Here is a 13,578-nt window from a genome sequence, read left to right on the forward strand (position 1 = left end):
TTCTTCTGCATGTGGATACCCAGTTGTTCCAGCACCATCTGTTGGAAAGACTATTCTTTCTCTCTCAAATGGCCTTGTTATCCTCGTTGAAAATCAATCGGCCCTAGATAAATGGGTTCATTTAAGGACTCTCAATTCTATTCCATTGCGCAAATATACTTTTGGTTTATGATTAAAAGATTTTAAATTGTATCCCCATGAGTAAAAATGAACTAGGTTGGTTTAATAAGCCCATAGTATCCTGAGTTATATTTATTACTAAGCTTCAGCAAAAAGGTTCAGGGTTCCCTTTTGGTTTGTTCTGGCATTTAGAAGTTGAGGTGATGGGAAGGATATTTATAGCATAACCCAGGTCATTTCAGAACTATTTTTTAATGTCTACAACACATCTTTAAAATGCTTAGTATCTATATACAGCATACTTGCAATTAGGAATAAAATATTTTAGCTCCAATATGAAGATAGGATACATCAAGAAAATAATTTATGTTAATAAGGAACAGCTGATACTGAGTCACATCTATATTTTTATATTAATAGCAAGGCCCTTCTATGTAAGCAGATGTTTATGCTTAAGCATTATATGATAGCATTTCAAAATGACCTTAAATCTGAAGGAAATTATCAAAAAGAAGATGGTGAAACAGGAATCAATATGACAAAATAACATTTACTAAGCAACAAAATGTTTTCAAAGGAGTTTCCCAACAAATTTAGAGGATTCATATACATGGGAAAATCAGAAGCACAATTCTTCCTACTAGACTTGAAACTGTTTTTTCCTCTCAAAAATTAGGGTAGTATCCTCTTTCAACTGCTTTTCCCTACTGAGCTTAGTCGACTCCTGTGCAAAGAGGCAGCACATGGTATTTGCTGAATAAATGCCCCAAATGGACAACTCGTTCCAGTCAGCCAAGGGGAAAATGCCTGCCTCTGCTTGCAGCAAAGACCAGATGGAACACAGGATCCTTTTAGCTGCCCTTTCAACCTATTTATAACACTTAGAATATCTCTATGTAAGGATGTTCTTAAGCAGTTACACAAACACATGATTTGATTCTCTCATTCGTAGTCAAATTGTGGGCTGAGAAACTTCATTTGGCAAGGAATAATTTAGTCCATTTTCCGACAATGAAAAGAATTTCCAGAAAGGATAGTGATGGCCTGAGCCATGTTCCAAAAATGGTAGAGTCCAAGACTATATTCTAAAAACAGGGTTCTCTGATTTTAAGCTTTATGAAAATCCTTGCTTAGGTTGTCTTTCTTAATTCAGTCATTCAGTAAAAAAAAAAAAAAAATCCATTGAACATTGTGTCAGGTACTATTCTGGGCACCACAGTTACAGCAGCAGACAAAACAAATCCTGGCCCTCCTACAGGGCTTGTAATATTAACAGCACAATTAAACTGCACATGAAAATTACTAAATAGTGCAAATCAGTAAAAATCAAAATGTTGGAATATAAGCATACTACAAATAACAGTTACTTGCCAATCACGCGAAGACTCTATTCACATTCAGAGAACTTACTCTTATGAACACTTATCCATTATAAAACTGAATATAAAATTACTCCAAATAAAGGCTGAAATTCATATTGTCTAACATAATACAAGACATCTTTGTACAAGAGAAAAGCGATATATTTCCCACTCCAAGTAACAAAGGAAAAATCTGTTTCTGTTTTTTAATCGGTTTTTAATTTAAAATAAATCATATTGCATAAAATTGCATACATTTCTATTGTGTCATGTGTTTATACCATACTTAAGTATACTGTTAGCTAATATTTCTAGAAGTGAGGGGGAAAGCAAGAGGGAAGGTCTTTAAATATAACATGTCATGATTTTGTCACTTTACATACATGTGGTTACTTGAAATCACAGGAGATGATTCAGTGAGCACCTGCACCCATGCAATTGTGTTTGGGAGGCTGGTGAGATATAAAGGGGATTAAGGCACAGAATTCTCCAACCAAGTACAAGTAGCAGAGGCAAATGTGCACAAGGAGCTATATAAAACAAGGCCAGCTGTGATCAGCCCTATAACACAAGTCCAAAGTGCTACAGGAGTAAGGTCTTCCCACTTATTAGTAAGTTCTTTCCATGTCATTCCATTTAATCGTCTCCACCAACCTTTGCTTTACAGCAAAGCTACCAAGCATCAAAGAAGTTAAACTTGCTCAAGGCCACAGAATAATTAAAATGTGAACCCACGCACTTTCTACCATGCCATGAGGCCTTCCAATAAATGGGAGAATAAATCCAACTGGAGGACTCTTGTGAGTCTTTTCATATGATGGGGACTCAATGAACTGGAGTCATAGGAGCAAAACTGGAGCAAAGATAGCATAATTCTAGGCAAAGGAAACAACTTGTAAAAGAGCGATAAACTGGGAAAGAGCAATGCACGTTCAGAAACTGGCCACCAGAAATATATGGCTACAACACAGGATGTAGAGCAGGATGTTGGTACAGACTGCACAGCTGGGAGGCAATGTAGCAGTGGTGTTGGGGCACAGGCTCTGGCACCAAAATATACCTGAACTGAATCCTGAATCTGGACTTCAAAAAATCTGGACGAGCAGTTATGTTACCTTGGCAAGTTATTTAATCTCACTGAGGATCAGTTTCCTCAGCTGTAAAACAAAGCAACACCATCTACCTCACAGGGTTGCTATGAGGATTAAGTGAGATCAACATGTGACCGTGTGCCTGGCCAATCATTCCAGACAAGGACACCACAAGAAAATTACAGGTCACTATCTCTGATGAACACAGATGTAAAACCTCAATAAAATATTAGCAAACCAAATTCAACAATACATTAAAGCAATCACACACCATAATCAAGTCGGACTTATATCAGGGATGCAAGGATGGCTCAACATCCACAAATCAATGTGACATAGTACATTAACAAAATGAAAGATAAAACCTGTATGATCATCACAGTAGATGAAGAAAAGGCATTTGACAAAATGCAGCATCCATTTATGATAAAAACCCTCAACAAAGGTGGGTATAAAGGAAATGTACCTCAACATAATAAAGGTCATAAAGGACAAGCTGATAACATCATACTCAACAATGAAAAGCTGAAAGCTTTTCCTCTGACATCAGGAACAAGACAAGGATGCCCACACTTCCCACTTTAATGTTACTGGAAATCCTTGCCGGAGCAATTAGGCAAGAAAAAGGAAATAAAGGCATCCAAATTGGAAAGGAAGAAATAAAGCTGTCACTCTCTGCAGATGATATATTATATATAGGAAACCCTAAAGACTTTACTAATAAACCGTTAGAAATAAATCCAGTAAAGCTGCAACACATACAAAACATACAAGAATCTATTGTGTTCCTATACACATATAATTAACTGTCAGAAAGATATCAAGGGAACAATCCCACTTACAACTGCATCAAAAGGAATAAAATACCTAGGGATAAATTTAACCAAGGAGGTGAAAGACCTGTGTATTGAAAATAGAAAAAATGAAAGAAACTAAAGACACAAATCAATGGAAAGCCATTCTATTCTAGTGGATTGAAGGAATATTGTTAAAATGCCCATACTACTCAAAACAAGCTATAGATGCAATGCAATCCCTATCAAAATTCCACAAAATACATTTTCCACAAAAATACAAATAATCCTAAAATCTGTATGGCTATTTAGGGTCTTTTGTGGTTTCAAAGAAAATTTGAGACAAAAGAACAAAACTGGAGGCATCATGCTCTCTGATTTCAAATTACATTACAAAGCCACAGTAACCAAACAGTATGGTATTGGCATAAAAATGAACATATGGATCGATAGAACAGAGAAACCAGGAATATACCCATGCATATGTGGTCAATTTATGACAACGAAAGATGGTCTCTTCAATAGTGTTGGAAAAACTGGAGAGCCCCAAGCAGAAGAATGAAACTGTACCACTATCTTACACCATACACAAAAATAAATTCAAGACGGATTAAACCCTTGAATACCTGAAACCATAAAAGCCCTAGAAGAAAACATAGGTGGTAAGCTCCTTGACATCTGTCTTGGTGATGATTTTTTGGATTGGACACCCAAAGCAATGACAACAAAAGCAAAAATAAACAAGTGGGTCTATATCAAACCAAAAAGCTTCTGCACAGCAAAGGAAACCATCAAGAAAATGAAAAAGCAACCTACTGGAAGGGAGAGAATATTTGTAAATCCTGTATCTGATAAGGGGTTAAGATCCAAAACAAAGAACTTGGACAACTCAAAAGCAAAACAATCCAATTTAAAAAAAATGGAAAAATATACCACGCCCATGGATTGAAAGAATACTATTAAAATGTCCATACTACCCAAAGCGATCTACAGGTTTAATGCAATCCCCAGGCAAACACTAATAGCATTTTTCACAGAACCACAACAAATTATCCTAAAATCCGTATGGAACCACAAATGACCCTGAATAGCCAAAGCTGAATAGCCAATCTGAGAAAGAACAAAGCTGGAGGTATCACAATTCCAGATTTCAAACCATACTACTAAGCCACAGTAATCAAAACAGTATGGTACTGACACAACAATAGACACACAGATCAACAGAACAGGACAGAGCCCTGAAATAAATGTATGTTTATACGGCCAATTAGTCTATGACAAAGGATGCAATGGGGGGGGGGGGGGTGACACTCCTTAAATAAATGGAGTTAGGAAAACTGGACATTTACATGCAAAAGAATGAAACTGGACCACTTTACACCACAAACAAAAATAAACTCAAAATGGAGTAAAGACCTAAACGTGAGACCTGAAACCATAAAACATAAAACACCTTAAAAAACAAAACAAAACAAAAGAATAACCAGGGGTGCCTGGGTGGTTCAGTTGGTTAAGCACTCAACTTTGGCTCAGGTCATGGTCTTGTGGTGAGTCTGAGCCCTATGTTTGGCTGTGTGCTGACAGCTCAGAGCCTGGGGCCTGCTTCAGATTCTGTGTCTCCCTGTCTCTTCCCCTCCCCGCCTCGTGCTCGCTCTCGCTCTCTCTCTCTCTCTCTCTCTCTCTCTCAAACAACACAAAACCTTAGCAACATATTTTTGAATAGGTCTCCTCAGGCAAGGGAAACAAAAGCAAAATAAACTATTGTAACTACACTAAAATAAAAAGCTTTTGCACAGTAAAAGAAACCATCAACAAAACAGTAAGGCAACCCACTAAATAAGAGAAGATATCTGCAAATGATCTGTCCCATAAGGGGTTAATGTCCAAACTATATAAAGAATTGATATAACTCAACACCAGAAAAACACAATCTCATCAAAAAATGGGCAGAGATTCACTACAACGTGGATGGAACTGGAGGGTATTATGCCAAGTAAAATAAGAGAAATACAAATATTATATGTTTTCACTCATATGTGGAATTTGAGAAACTTAACAGAAGACCATGGGGAATGGGAAGGGGAAAAAATAGCTTCAAACAGCGAGAGAGGCAAACTATAAGAGACTCTTAAACAGAACAAACTGAAGGTAATGGGGGATGAACAGAGAAGAGGGGAAAATGGGTTATGGACATTGAGGAGGGCACTTGTTGGGACGAGCACTGGGTATTGTATGTAAGCGATGAATCATGGGAATCTACTCCCGGAAGCCAAGAGCACACTGTATACTATACACGGATGTTAGCCAACTTGACAATAAATGATCTTAAAAAAAAAAAAGGGGGGGGCAGCTGACCTGGATAGACATTTTTCCAGAGAAGACATACAAGATGGCCAAAAGACACACAAAAAGGTGCTCAACATAACTAATCATCATGGAAATGCAAATCAAAACCCCCATGAAATATTGCCTCACACCTGTTAGAATGGCAAGTATCAAAAAGACAAGAAATAACAAGCATTGGCAAGGATATGGAGAAAAGGGAACCCTTGTGCACAGCTGATGGGAATGTGAATTGGTGCAGCCACTATGGAAAACAATAGGGAGGTTCCTCAACAAAATTAAAAATAAAATTACCATATGATCCAGCAATTCAACTTCTGGTATTTATCAGAACAAAAATACTAACTCAGAAAGATATATGCACACCCATGTTCATTGCAGCACTATTTACATAGCTAGGACATGGAAACAACGTTAAGTGTCCATCAATAAAAGAGTAAATAAAATGTACGTACATATGCACAGGAATAGTATTCAGCCATTAAAAAAAAAATCTTGGGCGCCTGGGGCGCTCAATCAGTGAAGCATCCGACTCTTGGTCTCAGGGTCAGGAGTTCAAGCCCTGGGACTGGGACTGAAGCTTACTTAAAAGAGAAAGAGAGAGAGAGAGAGAGAGAGAGAGAGAGAGAGAGAGAGAGAGATCTTGCCATTTCCAACAACATGAGTAGACCCTGTCGGCATTATGCTAAGTGAAACAAGTCAGACAAAAAACAAATACCATACGATCTCCCTTACATTTAATAAAAATTAAAAAAAAAAAAGGCCAAGTTCATATACAGAGAATAGAATTTTTTAAATGACATAGTTGGTCATGTGACCATGTGCTTAGCCAAGGAGTCAGTCCTGTTCAGCATGTGGAGCAAGTGATACCAAGTAGAGATCACTGAGAATTCATTCTGGTGTTGGCAACATCATCTAATTTACAGATTATTCTATGAAGCCTTCGTTCATCATCACAGGCAAAATACATCCCTTCTTTGTTTGGACAGCTTTATTCAAACATCTACACTATCAAACTCAAGAGTTCTTATTCACATCCAAATTCACTTCCTTGAATTCCTGGCAGTAACATTTGGTTATAATTTCAATCCAATCAGAAACAATGTTTTCTTGGCGCATGTTCTTCAGCCATCCCTGTTTTTCCTGCTCCTTTCCTCTCTTCTCTTGTTAATATCCTTCTATAGATCCTGTGCCTGTTCCTTTCTTCTTACTCTTCACTTTCAAACCAGAAGACTTCTTCTGAAACAGCCATTGCAAAAGGTTCAGAGCAGGGGCAGCAGGGTGGAGGGGAGCAGTCAGCAGTGTTCCAAGTTATTAGGGATTCTCCTCACTTCGCGCTGAAGTTCTTCATTCGTATCTGTTTCAGCCTTTGCTTTCCCTGCAAAAAGTAGGCAGCGCCAGGCTACAGCTCAGTCTCTTTTCTCCACCCTGCTCACTAAGAGGCTTCCTAAACATGAAGGAATATAGACACGCCATCGTTTATCTCTGCTCCTTGATACTCCTCTGTCCAGGAAACATCTGTTTCCACTGTTCCCAAGAGGATTACTGGTGTTGTTGCTGAGGAGTGCTCCCCACTTTGCAGAAACCCTTTTTCTGGAGGCTTCTCACACCCTGATGCATCACTCCGTTTGACTCTTGGTGTGAATTCCTAAGTGTCTTTTAATTTTGTTTTAAGATGGAACTTTATTAAGATCTTTGCTGTTTTGAGTTGATTTCCAAGAGTGAAAGATGACAGACACGTCTTTATTATGCCACTAATAATTTTTAATGTTTTTCTGTAATGTTTTAGAGTTTCCTATTTTTCTAGTGTATTACAATTGCAATGTGATAATACCTGCCTCATCGTATTGCATCAAAAATTAAACTACAATTCCAGGTATGTAACTAAGAAGAGAATGATGTTTGCCTTTCAGCAGGAATTCCATATATAATATTAACTTCTTAGGGACACAGAGGCCATAGGTCCACAGAGATATTTTTCAGGAATAATTTTTATAGAATACTTCAGAGATAGGATAAAAACAAATTGACCATTTCAAGCCTTATAGATTTAATATATGTAGACTGATGAAATAATGAACAAATTTTATTCATTGCTGGTACTAAATAAAAGTGTTAAAATTTTAAAACGAGAAACTTTGTTCTTACCTGGATCTGATTCCGAAGTTGTTCAGCTTCCTGCCTCAACTGTTCCAGTTCACTCATCCTTTAACTTGTTTACCTCAGAAATTAAGAAGTGAAAGCAACTGTCAAAACAAAACAAAAACAGTGACAGAGACTGATTTAGTTTTCCATTTACATATTAATCTACTTTCAGGGGTGCCTGGGTGGCTCAGTTGGTTAAGCTCAGACTCTTGATTTCAGCTCAGGTCATGATCTCAGGGGTTCCTGGGATAGAACTGTTAGCACAGAGCCTCTTGGGATTCTCTCTCTCCCTTTCTCTCTGCCCCTCCCCTGCTAGAGCATGCATACTCTCTCCCAAAATAAATAACTTAAAAAAAAAAAAAAGGTAATTATAAAAATAAAAATAAAAAGACTAAATTACAGATTAGTCCTAGAATACAGACCAGTAAGAAGTACTTTACAATACGTCAGAGGGCACCAATAGTTATCCCCACATACATGTCTAATCAGCACCTCAAAGTTCATACTTCAAATCTGAACCCCACTCTACCCCCAGGTCTTCCCTGTCTCCATAAATGAAAGTTCAGTCCTTCCAACTGTTTCAGCCAAAAACCTGGGAGCCATCCTTAACTTCTGTTTCTTTCACACCCTATATGTAATCCATCAGCAAAGCATGCCAGTTCTTCCTTCAGAAAAGAATATTTAGGATCTGACCAACTCTGATTACCTCCACCTTGACTACCTCAGTCTAAGCCACCACCATCTAACTTGATCTCCTTTCTACTGTGGATGACCACTTCCCAATCTATTCTAAATACAGCAACCAAGTGATCCTTTTTTTCTTTTTTTTTACATTTATTTTTGAGAGACAGAGCACAAGTGGGGGAGGGGCAGAGATAGGAGACACAGAATCCAAAACAGGCTCCAGGCTCCGAGCTGTCAGCACAGAGCCAGATGAGAGGCTCGAACTCACGAACCATGAGATCATGACCTGAGCAGAAGTCAGACGCTTAACTGACTGAGCCACCCAGGTGCCCCCCAAGTGATCCTTTAAAACACAAGTCTCCCGGGGTGCCTGGGTGGCTCAGCAGGTTAAGCATCCAACTTCAGCTCAGGTTATAATCTCATGGTTTGTGAGTTCAAGCCCCACATCAGGGTCTGAGAGTGCAGAGCCTGCCTGGGATCCTCTTCTCTCTGCCCCTCCCCCATTCTCTCTCAAAACAAACTTTTTAAAAAATCAAAATAAACTTAAAAAAAAAAAAAAAACCCACAAGTCTCTCTTCTGCTTTAAGTCTTACAATGGTTTTCCATTCCCATTCTGAGGAAAACCTAACTCTCTACCTTAACCTACAAAGCTCTACACAACCTCTCACACACATCCCTCTGACCTTATCAATCACACCACCCCCTCACTCTGCTCCAGCCACTCTGAAGATTTCTTGACGTCCTTTGAACACACTAACTAGGATCTGGCCTCAGTGTTTTTTGCTTTTTGTTTAAGTTTGTTTTTGAGGTAGGGGGGTGGAGGGCAGAGAGAGAGGGAGACAGACTATCCAAAGCAGGCTCCGCACTGTAAGGAAAGAGCCTGATGTGGGGCTCCAACTCATGAACCATGAGACCATGATCTTAGCCAACGTCGGACACTTAACCAACTGAGCCACCCAGGGGCCCCAGCCTCAGTGTCTTTATATTTGCTCTTTCCTGGGTCTGAAATGCTCTTATTCCTGGTATTTTCATTGCTTGCTCTTGGATTTTTGTTCAAACGTTACCCCCTCAGAGGGATCTTTACTGACAGCACATATGTACGCGCCGTATCCTATAACATCACTTAACGCTGCCACCCTGCATGTATTTGCTTATTTGTCGTCCATTTCCTCGTGGTAGAATGAAAGCTCCTTTGAGGCAGGAACCTTGTTCGCTTTATTTTTTGTCTACATCCCTAGCACACAAGACACTCCTCCGGTAAATTAAGTTGAAATAGAAAAAATTTTCCTTTATTTATTAAGCTAAGTATTTAGGATGAATCACAGAACCACAAGGCAAGAATATTACTACCTCAGCACAAAACTAGAAGCTGAAAACTGATAGTATTATTTCTCTACCTGTCCTGTTTCTCTCTTCATATTTTTGTTTTTCTTCTTTCTACAAAATAACTTTTTTCTGTTTCTCCAAGCACAAGATCCAGTTTGTGTTTCCTCAGGTCAAAATTAGAGCCCCAAAAGACTATCCCAACCCCAAACTCCCATAAGAGAGACTCTCCCATAAGAGAAAATTTGTTTCTGGTGTCTACCCTTCATTCACTTCAACTGTAGTATAAGTATCTGTTTATTTTTCAGGGTTAATTTTCAGTTTATTTTGTCAAACTTACAAAGTAATCTATTGGGATTGACTGGAATAGCATTAAACTGTAAATACATTTGAGAAGAGCTGACATCCTTCTAATATTCCATTTCCAATTTACTTTTGTAATATACTTCTCCATTATCTAAATTTTCAGCAAATTTGAGTAACTTTCTTTGTAAGTCTTAACCATTTCATGACAAAGTCCTACTGTTTAATAATTTAGTATGTTCCTCAGAGACTACCAGACTGACTGGATTACAGACAATCTGGAATATCATTCTGCCTAACTGAAGGTAAGTAGCATTCACAGGTTCTTTAAATTCACAACCTTAACTGCCCGTGCTGGATCATACCGAAGATATCGCTGGCCCCCAAATCCTAAAAACTCTGGTTTTTGCTTCTTCATTTCCTGAGTTCCAGAAACTCCTAAGCAAGTAAAATTGGTGTAAATCTTGCTTACTGAGTTGCTAATGTACTCAAAAGGAGTACCAAGGAGCTCTAACAGATCTCATTAGTTACAGGGTATTCAAAGCCACTTTTTACCCACTCACTACTGCCTTTCCACCCAAAGCCACCCACACACAAATGACCCTTTACAGAAGAGCTTATCTCCAACTGTAAACACAAAGAGTTAGGGGTCCCCAGAAAAAGACCAACAGACATAGCTTTCTTAAAAAGTCATTTGAGGCCCCCAGACATCTCAGGAAAGAATGTGAGAACAGCCACTATCAGGCCAGGTGACCCGACCCACATTCTAGAGTTAACTTTGCAAGATCTACACCCCTTTGAGCACTTAGATATCAGTCCAACTGGAGCCAGAGAACTGATAGAAGCAGAGGTCAGCACTACCGTTCCTTGTGACTTTGACCTGGACCTAGTTACCTTAAGATGACATTTGCCCCAACTCCATGCTGTATTTCCCATTGCCTAAACCCCTTCATGAATATGTACTCACCCTCAGCTTAAAATGTCCTCAATTTTGTCAGTCAGGGAGACACTGCTTTGGGGAAGAAACAAACAAAGGTATTCTCCTTTACTTATGACAAGTAAAACCCTTCCTTTTCCTGTTCTTTGGTTGTGTGTTTTGGCTCAACATTCATCAAGAGGCAAATCCAGTTTCAGGTAACAAGGCTAGTAGCATGTGGCAAGGGCTACTCAGAACACACTATGGTATGTACCAAATGAATGAGATTTTCTAGCCTGGGTGTCCAAAAGGATGGAGGTACCATGAACAGGAATGACAAAAAGCAGTTCCCTCATCACCACCACTCTGTGGATGGGTTACTTTTGGGAGAGGCCATGGTCCCTGGACGTCCCTACACATTTCTCCTGGGTGAGCCAAAATGTAAGGCCCTAGTCACTTTCAATTGGGCCATTTCTCAGGGATGTATTCGGGGCGAGCAACCTTGAGGGATGACACAATGTCTCCTCAACCCCAAGACACAGCAGGCTTGCTTCCACCTAACTGTAAAATCAGTCAATTCCGCAAGCTCAGTGTTTCTGGGCTGTGACACAAACCCCACTGTATGTGTGGCATCCATCTACCCCCACCTGTGTTAACCTCATAGAAACTGAAGAGCATGGGGAAATTAACACAAACCAACACCAGGATATGCTACTTGCTGTGCTGTGAGTAAGGTGGTCCTTGGTCTCTGACCAAGGAGTCTCTGTGGTCAGCTAGCATCCATGAAACAGGAATAGGCTAACTGACCGTCCTGCAAGTACTTAAAATCCCAGACACTTTCAAGTCCTTGACTCCTCGAAGGAGAAGTTCATAAGAGAGATAAGGAGTCCAGTGTGAAACACAGTGAGTTTGTGGTACCTCTTGAGATATATTGACATATAATATTATGTAGTTACTGTAGAAGTTTTAAAGAATGTGATTTCTACATTGCAATGATTACCAAGGAGTTAACTACCCTATCACACAATTACCATCTTTTCTTTGTAAAGACAACATGTGAGATCGAGACTCTTAGCAACTTTGAAGTATATGACACAGTGCAGTTGACTGTAGTCACTAGGCTGTGCATTAGACCCCCAGAGCTTATTCATCTGCTACTTGCAAACTGCATTTTCCTCCTTATACGGATTAGGTTCCAGACCCAGCACTTGATCAACAATCCTGCTAGCACCATAGTTTCCCCACCCTTTTATTCTGTCATACTCAACAGACAAAAATCACAACCTTCATAAACCCAACTACCTACTTTCTTTCAGCCAGTACTGAAGTGACCAAACATTGATCGAAAAAGTCAAACGGCATATTAGTGACACTACAAATTCATTTTACCCATCTCAAATGGGCCCTCAAAACCACCCAACAGCCTATGCAGCTTTTTATCACTTCCACTCTTACTATCAACTATTTCAGTTCCTTTGAACTCTTTAAGCTTTTGACCTTTCATACCCCCTCTTGCAGATGACTGCCTTCTACATCACAGAGAAAGCAGAAGCCATCAGACATGAACTCTTTCAATTTTCTACTACTAAATATATAAAACCACACAAACATAACTGACTCATCACATTCTCTTTCCCCTCTATTAAGACAGAGCAACTGACTTTTCGGTCATTTGGTCCAATTCTTCCACCTATGATTTAAATCCTATCTATCATCTTTTCAGTAATGTTACACTTCTGATGATCTCTTCTAGAATATTCATGCTCTCATTTTTCCTCCGTTGTCTTAGTCTTTTAGGATGATTTTCAAACACAGAAAAAGGTAAAGATATTAGTTATAATGGACACCCATAATACCCACCACGTGATTTACAAGTTGCTAATATTGTTATATTTACTTTACCTTATTTTTGCTGAAGTAGTACAAACATCAAGACATTTCACTCTGAAATACGTCAGCATATATCTCCAAAAATATTAGGACATTTTTCTATTTAACCATAATAACTTTAATCAATCTACCAAAATTAATAGTAATTAATTAGGAGCTAATATCTAGTCCTTTCAAATCTCCCCAATTATTCCACCACTATCTTACATCTGATTTACTCAAAATAGGATCCAACTAAGGACTATGTAGTACATTTGGCTACGTCTCAAGTCTCTCCCATCTAAAAGTATCCACCACCTGCTTTCTTTTTTTCCCCTAGAATACTTACTGGAGAGAATGAGCCACTGTCCTATACAGTGACTCACATTCTGTTTACTTCCTTATGTTATTGTTGAACTTGTTTCTCTATCCTCTATCCTGCCAATCGACTGGAAATTAGAGCTACATGCTAGATGATACTCAAGTTCAATGTGTCTGGCAGGAATACTTCCAGGTAACACTGCAGACTTCATATTATATCAGAATGAACTTAATGAAAGCTAAGATTAGTCAGTATATTTAGGCCTTAACAGCTTAGTTTATTGTAAAGTTGTAATTCCTCACTTTTA

General features: G+C 38.8%; 1 protein-coding gene across 2 annotated transcripts in view; it reads right to left on the minus strand.

Moving 5' to 3' along the window:
* Positions 1-13,578, minus strand: part of GNB4 (G protein subunit beta 4) — a 60,865-nt gene that overhangs the window by 26,614 nt on the left and 20,673 nt on the right. The window contains exons 1-2 of one of the 2 annotated variants that reach the window (XM_086674776.1): positions 11,132-11,154; positions 7,858-7,955 (exon numbers count right to left, since the gene is read on the minus strand). In XM_086674776.1, coding sequence (XP_086530902.1) covers positions 7,858-7,914 — 57 coding nt within the window. In that variant the 5' untranslated portion in view covers positions 7,915-7,955; positions 11,132-11,154. Of the gene's footprint in view, positions 1-7,857; positions 7,956-11,131; positions 11,155-13,578 lie in introns of those variants that run through there. The other variant, XM_025912913.2, reaches the window with a different exon arrangement.

Source organism: Puma concolor, chromosome C2, assembly GCF_028749965.1.
Source record: "Puma concolor isolate L17-30 chromosome C2, mPumCon1.1.hap2, whole genome shotgun sequence".
NCBI lineage: Eukaryota > Metazoa > Chordata > Mammalia > Carnivora > Felidae > Puma > Puma concolor.